Source organism: Xenopus laevis, chromosome 1L (assembly GCF_017654675.1).
Source record: "Xenopus laevis strain J_2021 chromosome 1L, Xenopus_laevis_v10.1, whole genome shotgun sequence".
In the NCBI taxonomy this organism is placed as follows: domain Eukaryota; kingdom Metazoa; phylum Chordata; class Amphibia; order Anura; family Pipidae; genus Xenopus; species Xenopus laevis.
Genome location: NC_054371.1, coordinates 188,021,899 through 188,038,749, shown reverse-complemented (window position 1 = coordinate 188,038,749; position 16,851 = coordinate 188,021,899). Strand labels below are relative to the sequence as shown.

The 16,851-nt window shown below is 37.6% G+C and overlaps 1 protein-coding gene across 2 annotated transcripts in view; it reads right to left on the bottom strand.

Annotated features, from left to right (window-relative positions):
• The window catches only part of epb41l4a.L (erythrocyte membrane protein band 4.1 like 4A L homeolog), a 128,806-nt gene that overhangs the window by 14,989 nt on the left and 96,966 nt on the right, over window positions 1-16,851 (bottom strand). For both annotated transcript variants that reach the window (XM_018264384.2, XM_018264369.2), the window contains exons 10-17: window positions 15,640-15,731; window positions 14,400-14,477; window positions 13,305-13,426; window positions 12,317-12,407; window positions 6,768-6,851; window positions 5,955-6,059; window positions 4,879-4,926; window positions 4,515-4,592 (exon numbers count right to left, since the gene is read on the bottom strand). In XM_018264384.2, the coding sequence (XP_018119873.1) occupies window positions 4,515-4,592; window positions 4,879-4,926; window positions 5,955-6,059; window positions 6,768-6,851; window positions 12,317-12,407; window positions 13,305-13,426; window positions 14,400-14,477; window positions 15,640-15,731 (698 nt within the window). The remainder of the gene's footprint in view (window positions 1-4,514; window positions 4,593-4,878; window positions 4,927-5,954; window positions 6,060-6,767; window positions 6,852-12,316; window positions 12,408-13,304; window positions 13,427-14,399; window positions 14,478-15,639; window positions 15,732-16,851) is intronic.

Sequence of the window (16,851 nt, the reverse complement as noted above, 5' to 3'; positions counted from 1 at the left end):
AAATGCAGTGGCCGAATAAAAAGCCTAATACAGAAACTCAAAAAACAAAAATAATAACAAATGAAAACCAATTGCAAATTGTCTTAGAATATCTCCTAAATAATACTAAAAGTTAACTCAAAGGTGAACAAACCCTTTAAGAGACTGACCAGCATAAGAGTGACCACACACAGTAGGACTACAGTCCTATAGTAGTAATAGTATAGTCATTTTTGAAAGCTCCAGGTACAATTGGAACATTTTCTGATGCACCATGAACTAGCCATAGGGTTGCCACCTGATCGGTTTTGACCCGGACAGCCCAGTATTTTGAGGGGCTTCCCGGGTCTATACTTCCTGCCCGGTTTTCCAAATAAGGAAAACTGGGCGGGATTCCCTTGATTGACACGGTGATCGGCCAATTGCTGATCGCCGTGCCGACTGACAGCACGGGTCCGCCCACTGACGTCATAGACATGCCAACTGACGTCACAGACCCGCCCCCGCCGGTCTCAGCCAGACATAAAGGTGGCAACCCTAACTAGCCAATATCATAAACAGAAGAAATTAAAATCTGTCTGATTCCAGAACAGACTGATATCCATATTACATGGATGTTGGTATGTTAGGCTGGCATACACATACCAATTTTTGTATGATTAGCATTTCTTAATTTCATATGATATGATTGGTGCGTGTATGTCCAGCTTGAGTATAGCCAGGGGCTAAATATGTCTCCCTCAACATCAAAGTTATCCCTTCCAGAGCCTGATTCCGGCAGGTTTATGTAAACTAACCACAAGTAACATGTTTGTAATACAAAGTATTATAGGTTTGGTGGGCTGCTCTTGTTTAGCTATAACATTAATGAGATTGCTGGAGCAGGTCTGCTCCTTAATGACAAGCTGTTTTGTGGAAGTTCATTGTAATTCACTTTATGAGCATTTGCTTTGCATTTTACTGGTGTGATTTGATTAATTTATCACAAAGCTGTCTTCTGTATTGATCACGACAGGCACAGAGCTGGAAGAGTAATGTGCCATAGAGTGGTAATGTAAAAATAAGAGAGCAGATGAGATGTTCCCTTGACAATGAGATAATTAGAATACAAGCAATCAATGAAGACTGTTTGACAAAGGAACAAATCATTTTTTTCTCATTTTTAGAGCAAGAGCAGCATATCTGTGTACACAGGTGACTCAGGTGATTTTTATGTTCTCCTATGAATCCCTCCATTGGCATTTATTTGCTCATTTAAGTAGTGCTTCCTGGCCAACAAAATAATCTGCTCCTGAGACACATGGATGGAAGGCCATAAAGTTCAACAGCTTGGGAAACCGTCTTCATTGGGTCAGTGAATCCTTTGTCACAGCCCAGTGTCTTCATTCAAAGGGTCATTAATTTAATGTAACTATATAAAAAAATCTCATAACATGTAAAAACCCTCCCCCTGTCAGTGTCTTGCAGTAAAACTCATTCTGGAGACATAGCTGGGAAAAAGGTCAGTGGGCTAGAACATCTCAGTCTACCAATAGATACAGAAAGCTTCTTGTCTGTCTCTTTAGAAACCTATTGTTCCTCTCTCTTACCCATTGTTGGTTGGAATTAGAATTAGCTGCCATATGACAAAGGCACAGGGATATAATGGGAGTGTTACTTATCTCTGTGTACAGAACAGGGCTCACTAATGAAATGGTCCAGAGCTACATATTGGATTCCCATATTAACTGTTTTGGAATTATCCAAGGACCAGGGCTGTACAATGGCATGATCCACTCCACTTTTTTGGTCTACAAATGACAGATCCCCTTTGAGCCACATCATACAGTGGGAAAATAAGGACATTTTGCCACTGTATTCAGTGTTCAGAACCAGTCATTGATTCCCCTCTTTATAAAAAAACATTAGCACTGCAAACAGAACAGTGACTCTATGTATGCCATTATCTAAATCTATACAGATTTATGAATTATAGTGTTATCTCTACAAAACAGGGAACTCTTGCCTCTTAACACTTTGTACTATTGTTTAAATTGTATATTTGTATTTATTTTTTGTTTTTATTGTACTGGTGTTCCTCATTATATTCTTTGTATATTTTTTTATGTAAGAAATTGGACAGCTCTACGTACAAATACTGCTACTACATGCTGTGGAGCAGTATCCAGAAAAAAACTTAAGGGGAAAGCATGTCTCTCCTAGAAAAGCCTATAAGGCAGAGTAGATGCAGAGAATAACAGGGGCTGTGTTCACTCAGGATAAAATGATAGTATTTCAAGTATGGAAAGAGTGAGGCTGAGAGTGAGCTCTCTGTCCAGGAAGTAAAAGAAGAAGAGATACAGCAGTGGGAAAAACACCAAAAACAGTGAAATATTTAATTTATTGGTTTGGGTTGGCTAATAGGGGGCACATTGTAAAAAAGCAGGTTTCCAAAATAGTGAGCCTGCCAGCAGACCAGCCTGTTCTGGTTTCAGAAGAGTGAACTTTCATTTATTTGGCTCCATATTTTGTGTGTGAAACTAAAAAGTGCCTTGTCTTGTGAAAAATCTCTGTTGTGAATAAAACTTGAATTACACTGAGCTTCGATGTCACTTCGAATGTACAACGTACGAGACCTGTTATCCAGAATGCTTGGGTTTCCCGGATAAGGGATCTTTCTGTAATTTGGATCTTCATACCTTAAGTTTATTGGAAAATCATGTAAACATTAAATAAACCCAATAAACTGGTTTTGCTTCCAATAAGGATTCATTACAAGTACAGAGAAAAAGGAAATACATTTTTAAAAAACCTGGATTATTTTGATTAAATGGAGTATACGGGAGACGGGCTTTCTGTAATTTGGAGCTTTCTGAATAACGGATCCCATACCTATATCGCCATTTGAGTAAATCCCCACATTACAAGTTAGTGAGGCACTGGCTGCCAAAGCTACTTCATTCCACTAGATGGTGCTCAACATTCCTAGTTGTGTATGCAGCAGTTCTATGTACATTATAATACAATAATGGTTTCACCTGAGAGATAAAGTGAATTTTATGGATATTGTAGATTATGAAATGCTAGCCCTTTTTGCAGAATTTGATTTAATCCTTAATGTGACTTTAAAACTCTTGCCAACTGCACAGATGATGCCGTTCTGTCAATTCTACTTACTTTACATATAAAAATGTCAGCTTCAGTAGTCAAAAGAATATGGAGGGATTTCGTTCTAAACATTATGCATTCATTTTGTCCCAACTGAATATATTCACGTGCAACAATACCTCTGTGTTACAAACAGCCATACATTGCCATATGCAGAGGAAAAGGTACAAGGTATGGGGTAAAGAAAATGGTGAACACTGAGGTATTTGAATTGGGACAGTGGGTCTCATTTATCAACACTGTGCAAATTTGCCTATGGGCAAATACCTATAGCAACCTATTAGTTTTTTTAAGCCAGTTGCAAATAGAACAATGAATGCAACAATTTGATTGGTTGCCATGGGTTACTGCCCACTGGCAAATTTGCCCAGTGTTGATAAATGACCCCCAATGACTGTAGCAAATTTTGCACCAGGGGGACCTAGACTGCCCTTGGAATTTGCTCTGGCTGCATATGGCAAATTTTGGTTGTATGTATCACAGAGGTACTGTTTAAAGGGGTAGTTGACTGTTATTTTCTTTACTATGTTATAGAATGTTCAATTTGTAGCAGTTTTTCAACTGGACTTTTTTTAAATAGTTTTTTAATTTTATGTCTTCATGCTCTGCCACTTCTCATTTTTTAAATAGGGGTCACTGACCCCAGGACCGGAGCTAAAAAATGATTGCTCTGCAAGGCTACAATTATATTGTTACATTTTATTACTTTCCAGTATCTCATTTAAACGTGTAAATCGGGCCCTCGCAATGAGATAACTGCCGCAGTTGCAAACTGGAAAGCTGCTAAACCAAAAGCTGAATAATAAAAAAAATAAACAACGAAGACCAATTACAAATTATATCAGATTATCTCTGCATCATACTAAAAATGTGAATTACCCATTGAAAAGGAAAGCATTGGATGACCCTGGATAAAAAAAAAAAGTCAAAGGTGAGGAAATCTTTTGCTTATTTTATTCTGGATTGGAAAAATCTACGGAGCTACAGTATGAATAAAAACAAAAGGCTGGAGTTATGTGCAATAATGCGTGATTTACTGACTATACACAGTTATTTGCCTACTCTCACATAAGGTCACTTGGACCTTAACGCTGTTTGCTCTCAGCCATGTGACCTGTATGGAAAGCCTGTAAGATCGTAAGCAATACTAGTTCTTTCAACATAATAGACAATACACTGAACATGGTTTCCCTGCATCCCTTTCTGTCTCCCTCTATTTCCACTGACTACATGGGAAGAGGCTGTTGTCATATTTCTTGACCAATTTCTTTATCCTGAAAAAATCACTGCAAGTGCAGCCAAAGCTTTGAAGACAGGCATATGAGTACAATTTCCAAGTGGAAATACCTGCAGTACAGTTATGCTACCTTCCCACATTCCATGCTCACCTGTTTCTCTTCTTCCTGTGTTCTCTGTTGCAGTTTTCAGATTCACTGCCGCTACTTGTGTTGCAACGAGACCGTGATCTAGATGGAAGCAATGAAAGTTTCACCTTGGACACATTATTATTATTCTGCCAGCAATAATAGATAGACTTCATACAGTACTATAAAATTACCCATCCGGGAAACTGGGTTCCATAGCAGAACACACAAAAAGATAGTGCCAACCTGATTTTCTCAAAATATTTTCAGGGCCATTGCAGTTTTTTAAAAATTATTATAGTGTTTCCTTTTTTTTGTTACAAGTTGTGTAAATTCTTCCCACAGATACTGCAAGGGACTATGCAAGCAATGAATCTGTGTGACATACCTTCTTCTGTGCTTTAGATCACCATCATCACCACTGTGCTGTCCTTTCCTGCAAACACAAACATGTGGTTAGGAGCGTTAAGAACACTTTCAGCATTTTTATCATTAATTTCATACAGGCTTGCATTCCCTATGCTATCTAGAGGTGGCCATAGATGCACCAATAATATCCTACGAAACAAATTTTCGTACAATATTCATACGTGTATGGTGGGAGATGAGATGACCGATATTGGCAGAAGATTTCGGCTCGTCAATCGGGCTGGCTGGAAAATTTAAATCAGATGCCTTTGAAGTCACCAGAACATTGATCCAGGTAGAATTCTATTGTTTCTACCTGAATATCTGGTGATTCAGTTCTACACGTCTGTATTGAAACAAACAATCTGTATTGTATTGTCTGTATTGAAACAAACAATCTTTTCTGCGACCAATGGTCGCAAGAACAATCGTAATTGTTATATCTATGGCATCTTAAGGCTTGCAATTATGGAATATACATAACCATAAAAAGCACACATGCATGCATATCCAATGCCCACAGTCTTCTAAGGTGTGAATATTCTATACTTATAGCCATCTAAAGCGTACAATGCCTATACCGCACCCAAAGGTCCCAATTGCAGTTCATCACTTGTGCACCGTCCATCATTAGCTGAAAACATTGTCAATATGTGTTATGATTTCTGCATGTGGATTTGTGTGCATTTCCTATACCCACTGCTAACTGAGGAATATATTTGCTATATCTTATATCTACAGCTTTCTGAAACATCCATTTCCTATATTTACAGCTAGGTGAAGAATACATACCCTGTGTTTACAGCCATATACCTACAGCTACCTGGAGCATGCATTTCTGAAGCCAATAGCCATAGGGTATTTCTTATGCCAACTGACAGGGGCATGCAAGTTCTTAGCCTACTGTCAATTTATATATACATTTGAATATAACTATTGCCATATGAGGAATATATCTATATGCCCTCTGAGTCATGCCGTTCTTATGTAAAAAAAGCATAGAAAGCTTGCATTTCCATCACCGGCATGCAATGTCTACTGGAGACGTTTTCCTACCTCCTCACCGGTTGTCCTGCTTCATTATCACTGCCAGACTGATTACGATGGCGGGGAGTTGGGAACTTTGGTGATTTGTTGCGGTCAGTAGAATTATACAATCCACTAAAAAGAAAAAAATTCTTATATCACATTATCAACATAACAATTATATAACAAACATTTCAATGTTTATATGTTAGAGTATTTAATGGCAATGTGTTCAAGTCCACCTTTGAGGTTCCCTTCACCAATAAGACACTTACAGATATTTCCGCCTATAACTTTTAGTATGTTATAGAACAGCCATTTTTAAGCAACTTTTCAATTTGACTTCATTAATTATTTTGCAGCTTTTTTAAATTATTTGCCTTCTTCTTCTGACTCTTTCCAGCAGGGGGTTGACTGACCCCATCTAGAAGCAAAGCCTCTGTAAGGCTAAGCATGTGATGTTATTGTGAATTTGTATTACTCTTATTACTATTCAGACCAGTCCCTAATTATATTGCAATCTCTTATTGAGATGAATGCTTGGTTGCTTGGGTAATTTGGGCCCTAGTAACCAGAGTGCCGAGATTGAAAATTGCAAAGCCATAGAATATAAAGCTAAATAACTCAAAACCACAAATAATAAAAAATGAAAACCAATGGCAAATTATTTCAGAATATCACTCTCTACAACATACTATAAGTTAAATCCAAGGTGAACAACCCCTTTAATGCACTTCTGGTATTAACCAGGAGTTTTAAGCAAAAAGACTCTGTCACAACTAATTCTACAATAAGTAACTCAATCCATAATTTCAATATTCTATAAATATAAATGGACAGTACCTAGGAGAGCCATTTTCTTCCCATGGTGCGCTTGTTTTGCTTTTCTGAGTATCTGGGCTTGTATCACGATTTGCTTTCTTGGAGCTGAAATGAATAGAAATAAATTACATTAATCACTTTCTTTGTGTATAATGTCATTATTTGATATTGTCACCCAAATGTCATGCATGAAAAAAACTATAACAGGATGGTCTCTTTCTCATCTGATTTAAGAAATAAATAAATAAAGGTACACAAGGTGCAGGCTGCATGTAGTTAGCTACCATTTGTGCTGGTGCATGTAACATCAGATAACACAGATAGTCTGAATTTGTATTCGAGGTGTTGCCTTCAAATGCGATAATAGACCAATCTATAAGTTTGGTAGAGGGTTTATTGTTTTGGTGTGATTATGGTGAAACTGCATCTCAACAAGCGTGACTAATTATAATTAAAGTAGGTTTTAAGACATGAGGCACTGGAACAACTGACTAGTAATATGTGGCCTAGCATTTTCCATTTCCATTTCTACCAACAACCCTGTATCTGCTAGCCCTGTATTTGTCTGCTAGCCCTTCCCCTGTTGGACTAGTCTGTTATTGCTGAGAATTAGCAATTACAGTCACCCAGAGAGACATTTTCTTACACTGCTCCATGGGGACAATACATGCAAAAATCAGTCAATGGAAATGCTCAATCAACTAGTATAAATTAATCTTAAAAAAAGGATCAATTTAAAGGAAAAGTCATTTCAACACCATATAAGTTCTGCATGTAGCCATCCCCCACACCACTGTGGGTGTGCTTTCACCTTTATAAACAGGAATGTAGTATAGAGATTTTGTGCCTATTAAGAACTTAAGACAGGAGCTACTAGCTTAATTATACAATTAACCTCTTGGGCGCTTAAACTTTTATGTTTTAATTTTTACACACATGCTCACCAAGTGTTGGATGTGGTTCGGGTGCCACTGCCCCAAACCCGTCGCTAACTTAGATATATTCTTTCAAATCAGGTGCACTCACCGCTCTCCGTTGATGGCCCGGGTGCTGCACCCCGAACCCGTAGCTTGGGGAGAAAACGTTACTTTGCAGAGTTGCTTTAGGCACGCACTCCAGAGACTCCACGGACACGGTGTAAGATCAAAAAACCCGTAATCTTTATTCCACAGATAACACCTTACGCATTTCGTGTGTTTCCAGCAATTTTCCAGTGGAAACACACGAAACACGTAAAGTGTTATCTGTGGAATACAGATTACGGGTTTTTGATCTTACACCGTGTCTGTGGAGTCTCTAGAGTGAGTGCCTAAAGCAGCTCTGCTTTAAGAACTTGTAATGAGTGAAACGCATCAAGTCTTATTTTTATGGGTGAGAAATTTGTGATGGATAATTCAATAAAATAATGTGTGAATTAAGATGTGTGTGGTATTTTTGGATCCTAACAAGAAAGGCTTTGGCCACAGTCAAGAACAATTGAAAGCAAATATGGCAAATCTACCTGCATATAATGGTGTTGGGCTGTGGCTTGGAAAAATATGTATTTTCTGTCATTTCTATTCTATTACCTCATCAGCTTGAACTATGCTAGACCTAACATAGGCAGCACCTATTTTAATAAATACAGGGGCTCCGGCTAATGCAGTAACCAAGATGCTTTTCTCTGTCTGTCACCATTTTCCACAGAAATGGGTAAATTTCCTTCTTGCAGTCTGTAAACAGGCAAATCAATGTTGATTGATTAGGAATATCAGTCGCTATGTCTCCTGGGTACTTCCTTTTCTCTTCTTTGACACTTAATTATAGCAAAGCCATTTTTTTTAAATTCTCCCAAGATTTTCTGCTGTGCACATATCCCTACCATTACCTGCCTTAAGTTGGCCATAGACGCAAAGATCCAATCGTACGAATCATCGTACGATCGGACTTTCCCATCTCCCAACCTGCCACTAACCATTCCGATCAAATAAAGTACAAAAGAACAGATCAGCCGATGTTCTGCCCCTGACAGCAATCGTACGAAAGTTATGTCCGACCAAAGCTAGTGACAGTCTCCCTCTGAAAATCGTACGATCGGCAATACATGCAGAGATATTATCGGCAGCCGACAGAAATCTTTTATCCTGTCCGATCGACCAAACGACCGATCTCCGCCGGACGAAAAATGTCGGGACTCTCCACACACGGTCCGAAAATCGCACGAATCCTCAATTCGTATGATCAGATCTTTGGGTCTATGGCCAGCTTTACAAGAATCCCTACCACATGACCCTACACATTATAAAACATAGCTAATGTTGTGCCCACATGGAAACATTTTTAGGATATCATTGATTAGATATTAGACTATTTGACCATAATTCTATCAAAGACAATCAGATTAACTGTGGCATTTGTCCAGGCATAATTGGTGAAATTGCACTCATTTAATCAACCTTCTCACATGTTGGGGCAGTCCCAGCCTATTCAGCAACATATAAATCCCAAGAAGGGTCATCAGTCAGCAAGGTCACACTCTTGGTCTGATTTCTTCCCCATGGCCACATTAACCCAACAGAACAACGTGTTTTTTCTTTGTCTGAACCTAATACATTTCTCCTTCCTGTCCATTCAAAGTATAGCAATGTGATGTGGTAACAAATCACAATACACAAGCTTATTAAAGCAAGCAAAAAATAACTTAAGCCCAAACACTGCCAATTACAAATTATTTATAGATGCACCAAATGCTTCATTTTTACATTTGGCTGAATACCGAGTCCTCAGCAAAAGACTTGGCAGAATAACAAAATGAATCTGAACCCTTATCTGAATATAGATATATGACATAAATCCATAAATTGGCCAAATCCAACTCCTTAACAAAAATGCTGGGATATCCCAGACCAAATCATGGTTTATGTGTATCAACCATTATTAAAGAAAATACATTTTGTATTATCCTATCTAGCCACCTCTATAAGGTTTTGCTCAGAAGATCTATGGATGTCCATTTCAAGCATTCAAGAAACATGTTAAACACATTTATAATGTTATAATAAAGTTATAATGCCAAAACCAGGTGGGTTATAAGGCTTCAAATCATGAATATGCATTAATGTGAAATAAATGATGCACCCAAAAATTAATGCATATATATTTGTACATGTTCCCCCTTACAATGATACCATAAAATCAACTGAATTACTGCTACCAGCCTGGAAGGCGGATATCATTACACATTGGGATGGTAATCAAAGAAAGTCAATCACTTGAGTCTGTCAGGGAAATCAATGGTGTCCTGGGGCTCTGCTACCAGTATATCTACAGCTTACCCTTTTCAGGAACCTGCTGCAGGATTTGTGCTAAACACTAAAATGAGGTTACGGAAGTGATCTGTAAACCACCAGCCTGAAAGGTCTATTTAGCAACAACTGAAAGGCTTAATGCCAAATGTTAAGAATTTTATTAAAATTATTGTTGTGAACACAAAACACCACCAGGTAAAGCCATTTTCTGCTTTTCATTGCCACTTAAAGTCTTTATGACTTTTGTATAACTATATGACTAAAGAAAAGTTAAATTCCTTTTCAATTTAAGATTCTCTTTATACAGAAAATTGCGAATTCATAAACTAATATTTTAATCATGTGTTTTATCTGCCTCAATTCAATCTACTGCTCTATCCAACTCCGCTTTAAAAAAAAAAAAAGCAACATTCTGGCAGCACAGGCATGGGATCTATTATCCAGAGTGCTAGGGACCTTGGACTTTTCCATAATTCTGATCTCCATAACTACTAGTCTATTAGTTTACTAAACACAAATTCATGTCAAATAAACGCAATGGAATTGTTTTGCTGCCAATATGGATTCACCATCAAGTACAAGGTACTGCTTTATTATTATAGAGAAGGAAATAGTTTTAAAAATTTGAATTGTTTTCAATGGATTCTATAGGGGGAATTCACAAAAGTAAAAGTGGAGTAAAAGTGGTGGTAAACTGGAGTAAAATACTTTCTTCATATTCACAAACAGAAATCCGCCTAAATTCCGACTCAACCGACACTTTTTCTATTTTAGTGAAAGAAAGATAGTTTACAGACACTTTTATGAATTTGTTTTTCAAACTACATAAAAATGGTGCAAAAGCGACATTTTAAACAACATTTTCTCCCGACATTTTAAAAATGGAGTAAAGCTCAGTGTAACTCTTCCCCATGTATCAGATCAATTCTAAGATAACTTGCTCTGCATTGATTCACCCAATCTTCATTTCACACCTCTTGTAGGTGCTCCATTGGGGAAGAATTGGCATATAAATAGGGATTAGCATTTTATAGTTAGGGCACAAATTTCTGTCTAACCCTAGGTAGGGTTACATAGGTGTAAAAGCCTCATTAACAGAACAAGTATAAAACTGATTAAACAAAAAAAAGTGTATTTTATACAATTTTATATGTAAAAAGTTTTTAAATCACACTTGCATTATTTTACTAGTTTTGTCTTAATGAATGAGGCAATATTAGCAATTTGAGTGAAAATATTATGTAAAGGAAAGTAAAGCCTACCAGCCATTTTTTTTTTCGTTTAAGCAGCACTTAGACACCTAAGATAATAAAACATATTTCTGATACAAATCCCTATATTATGCAAACTAGCATTTCTTGTATTTACACCCTTATATCTTGTAACAGAGGAGGAATTACGCAAACATGTGATTTTAGAAAACCCGGGTTATGCTGAAAAAAATTATGTATAGCTTTCCTAGGTACAATAAACCCCCTCCCCAAAAAAATCCAATTTGATGGCTGACTGACAGGTGTAGCAAGAGCTAAAGACAAATTAAAAAAAAATGTCTATATATGTCTTTTGTCGTGGAAAAGACAAAATCTGAAAACTATCTGTTTAAAAGACAAATTCACAAAAGTGGAGATAGAGGTTTGTGGATTTGGTGGGAAATCCGACATTTTTATCTCCACTATTATTTTGTCTCAATATCACCACTTTTGTGAATTCCTCCCTATGAGAGAAAAACTGTGTGCAACTGTCTGGTCATTAAATGGATGCTATCATCAAAGTTTCAACGTAATATTTATGCCTTTATAACACTTAATAGTGTTGTAAGAAACATGTAAATCCTTTGCTTGCCTGGCTGAATTTATTCATAGGGCCGTCTTTCTGTGCTTTCTCTCAAAAAGCAGCGGTGCTGTCACGCTCTATGGCTGTGACTGTAGCTATCTTTATAAGGGAGAATGCCACTTCAGTAGATCTGTCAGTGCTTTATAGTCATCGTTTTTTCCAGATAAGAAACATCAGTAAAACTTGCAGAATATTTTTTTTTCTCTTGCATTTGTGGAATGCCACAAATGTTCCAGTTATCTAAAAGAACGGGATTGGATATCTGGCCTATGTGCCAAACTTGCGGTGATTCCAGATGCCCTTGATGGAAACAGACCAGAGCAATACTTACAACTGTGTTGTGACTTCAAATCTCTAAGATAGAAATCTTTAATGAAGAAGAAGAAAAGACAATTCATGGTAATGATAATATCTCTTAAAAAAGCTCTTTACTGCAAAATCAAAATGTACCTTTTAACAGGCGATGGAGCAATACATTTAGTGGTTCCTTCCTTGTCGCCCTGTTCCATATTTGTAGTTACCTGTTCTATATTGTTTGATCCTGTTAGCATAAAAAAAATCTAATTAAGTTTGTACAATCTGATGGCAAGGTAGTACCAAATTATTTTGTTATATTAGATTTAGTTCAGCACGGTACACTTCTGTCTTCTCTAATCTGCTGCTCAATAATCAAAATACAGCTGCGGGCTAAATCCACAAGAGTAAGAGGAACAGGTTCCTTTGAAGTTGCTCACGATACGCTGATATAATTGCATTGCTGAATGGTTCTGCTGAACTCAGCATTCACACAAGGTTATCCTTTACATTACATTCTTGATTCTTCAGTATCACAGTACAAAACTGCCTAATAGACAGGCCCAAAAAATGAATTTCTAGTTGTACTGCAAGTAATATAATCACATGCACAGCATATCATACCTTTTCCTTGTGTTACACAGTAATAGTGTAAAAGTAAAAGGTCACCTATTCCACATTCTCATTAAAAATGACCTACCACAGGGGACAAATAAAGATGAGATTTTTCTGCTGCACATACTGAGATAGTACAATTTTTGTACAATGTTTATTAAAATATTGTACAAATTATTGGTCTTATAATAAATTAAAAAAAATGGCACACAGCATTAAACTATCTCTTTTCTCTTTCTTTCAATTGTCAGTATTACAGAAATATTAAGTCTTGATAGCCCTTTCATACAGTATCCATATGTATTTTAATCTGGGGTATTTTATTGCTTAGAATATGCATTGACTTTGCATCTCTCCAGGTAGAACAACATAAAACTGTACAGTAGCATACAGAAAGAATATGTATCAATTGATATTAACTTACTCATCCTCTATGCTCAATTTACAGACAGTTTCTGTGATACAATTTTTTGGGTTTAGATTGCATTTAACAACTAGGAGCCAAAAACACTGCTTCCAATCATCTCACCTGGCTGTTGCGTGAGTGCTGTCCTTTTGGGGTAAGTTTTACTCCGACTCCTCTCCACTCTTTGGTCAGGCCGTGGCAGTTGATTAGAGAGCTCTCTGCTCATTTGATAAGCAGTCCTACCACTTAAAAGTTTTAAATAAAAATATATATAGTGAATGGCCTGCATTTTCAAATGTGTGTACTGTATCAGGAAAGCAAGGTTTAGAAATCAATAGTTGTTATTTACACAGATAGTACAAAAGCAGAAAGGGGAACAAGAGCACATGGGGGCATACACAGGGAGATCCGCTCGTTTGGCGATGTCGCCAAATGAGCGGATCTCTCCCCAATATGCCCACATTGAAGTGGGCGATATCGGGGCTGATCCGATTGTGGGCCCTAGGGCCCAACAAGGATAGGATCAGAATGGAGGCCAAACAGGTGGTCGGATCGCGGGACCGCATCAACGAAAAGATGCCCAATCGGCATCTGGCTGACTTTCAGCCAAATATCGATCAGGGACGCCTGTTGGATGGCCCCACACACAGGCCAATAAGCTGCTGACTTTGTCTGTCGGCAGCTTTTATCGGCCCGTGTATGGGGGCCTATCGTTATCATTTAGCAAGCAATTCTTCCCCTGTCTGGCTGTAGTATGCACCTAGTGCCAGATAAAATAATCCATAGGGTGCTGTAGATAAGGTTAACATCCAGCCTGTAATTCGCTGGCATAGCTGGTAAACCACCGGCTAGGGCCAGTGCTGGTATTTACATTGTCGGTAAATTTGCAATGCCCTGGTTTCTTGAAGTTTCCCCTGCAAAAACTCACTTTTTTGCACTCAGGTCTGCTCTTTGTAATTACTGCCTCTCCTCCCACCTCCGATCTGCCCATACCCTGGCCAAGATCCCCCCATTTCCCACCCCTCTGAGGTCATTGCCCACCTCTGTTAAATCACCTCTGAAACTGAAGATCATTATAAACGATTTCTCTGGATAGTGTATGTTTAGCAAAGCTACTTTATTTTTAAGGTATTAGAAAAAAACACTTCAGACCACAGACATATGGACTATACAAGGATTAAGCTAGTTTAGAGGATTTTATTGCTGGTTTAAGCTTACCTGTAGCGATGCCTGGAGCCCAGAGAACCAAGCTTACTCAGTTTCCTTGACAGTGTACTAGAATCATTATCTGGAATCCTAATTGAACACAAAATGATAAGCAAGTCATTAGCCAAATCACCAAGGACAACATTACACATAAATGTAACGTATTGCCCTCCTTAATTATATCAAAGCATCATAGGTTTTGTAGTTTTTCATGTTTTGTGAGATATAAAAATGTGATATTTCACAAGGAAGATGTGAGGCTTCAATAATAAAGAGACCAAGGTTATCAGTCGGTGGTGGCTATGCCCTTTCAACATGAAAAAAAATATTTTTGTTGTGGGGGGAGTAAGGGAATCCTAGATGGCTTTTTTTTGTGTGTAAAAAATGCTTAAACAAAACTCTGTACCATTTGTCTTGACTTAATGTAGAAATGTTGCAGGTCGGAAATAAACAGCCAGAAAATTAGGTTTCTAGGTTTCACCCCCTTCATGTTTTATATGTTCTAACCGTAGTAGTTTAAAGGACCAGTTACATCATAAAGCCTAAAAAGACGCAAATTAACAACCCCCACCAACCACACATACACACACAAAGAGATATAACTTTCTTTTCCTTTAAGGTAATTGTGCCTGGACAAATTTGCACATTTTGAAAGTGGAAAGTTTTAGTTTAGATTTAGAGAGAGGTACACTATATGGCCAAATGTATGTGGCCACCTGGCTGTCCAACTTCAAAATCAAAACCAAGGGAATTAATAGAAAGTTAGTCCCCTCTTTGCTGCTAAAACAGTCTTTAAGCTCTACTCTTTTGAGAAAGAGTTTCAGTAGATGTTGGAACATGGTTGGTGGGATTTGCTTTCCACATAAAGAGGTTAGGCACTGATGCTGAAGAATCAGGTCTGGCTCATATTTACTTTATCCCATAGGTGTTCAGTTGGGTTGAGAGCAGGACTGTGTTTAGGCCAGTATGGTCCTTTGCACCGGGTTATTATACAGTCTTACCCAAACTACTGCCACAATATAGGGAACACAAACTGGCAAGAATGTCATTGTATGAAGTAGTGGCATCTGTGTTGACAATATGGGTTTGGCTTAAATAGCCAACAATATTTGTGATTCAAAACAAAGGCAAAATGTGCAAATTTAGGTTCCACATAATATTATTTCATTGTGCTGCTCAACAGATAGAGAATAGGGTGTTACCATTGCCTGGGAAACTGTCAAACTGCCCCCCTACAGAATTATTTACCAACCTGAAGAAAGTGTGATGCTCCACACAGCACTTCCACAGATTTTTGCAGGAAACTTTGTTCCTCGTTTCAAAAACGAATGATGTTTCAGTGCACTGAGAAACAAAGAAATACAAGAACATAACTAGCAGGGCACGTTACCAAGCAGAAACACTGCACACACTGATGGTTTATTGCCAGCTCACACACTGTTCCTACGGAATGATTGGCAGCCTGATTGGCACTGCTATGTAAACTCAAACACAGTTTCTTGGGGCAGGAAGCCAAGTAAAATCCTGACAATTAACCAGGTGTTTGCTAAACTAGCTAACATAGTTTGTGGCTTGAACTCCATGCAACTATGGGGTTTGGCAACAAAGATTATTTGCAGTTTTTATGAACTGCAGATTTAGGTTAAGGATTTTTTTTTTAATAAAAGGAAACTGTGCTGTCATAAGAAATCCACAAAATTGTACTGTTTTATTTTTATAATTATTATTAATAATAATACACATTCCATAGTGCTGTACAGTAGAAGGGTGAATATATCAAATATTGAAATAGATTTAATTTGTCTGTGAGGCCAAAGTTTGAATCGTAAAGCTACAAACTTCGAGAACAAGTAAAGTCAAACATTTTGGAACAAAATTTCAATGCCCAGAAGAACAGCTATTTATTAAAAGATGTAAATAAAGTTTGTAGCCAAACATACAAGTAATTTTGATGATTACGCCACCATGCCATGGCCAAAAAAATGCATCAAAAAATGGACCAGATTCAACTCAGTGAAAAAAAGTTAACTTATGGTTTATCATGTGAACACTCATGGATGAGATTCAATTCTAGGAGAAAAAGCTTTTCTCCAAATTCAGTTTCATTTTTGTCCCATAGACCTCAATAGAGTTATCACGTAATAAACAGTTAAATGAATTGAATCTCGTCAATGAGTTTTCACAAACCACACTCTTTATGGGGTATGGGCTGCAAAATGTGCATCTGTGTATAGCAAAATGAACGGCCGGCATAGTGCTGTTTGGTCATCCAAGCTTGTGACCACATTGAATATATGAACCAACCCAATGATTTTTTGGACGTCCTGTTACATATACAGAAGTCAGCTTGTGTGTGGCCAACAACATGACAAGCATAGTATTTTCATTTCAAGACTCCTTTCAGGGAAGACTTTACGTCATTGCTGGCAGTTACTTCCTATTGTATTAAATTGGAATCCCACAG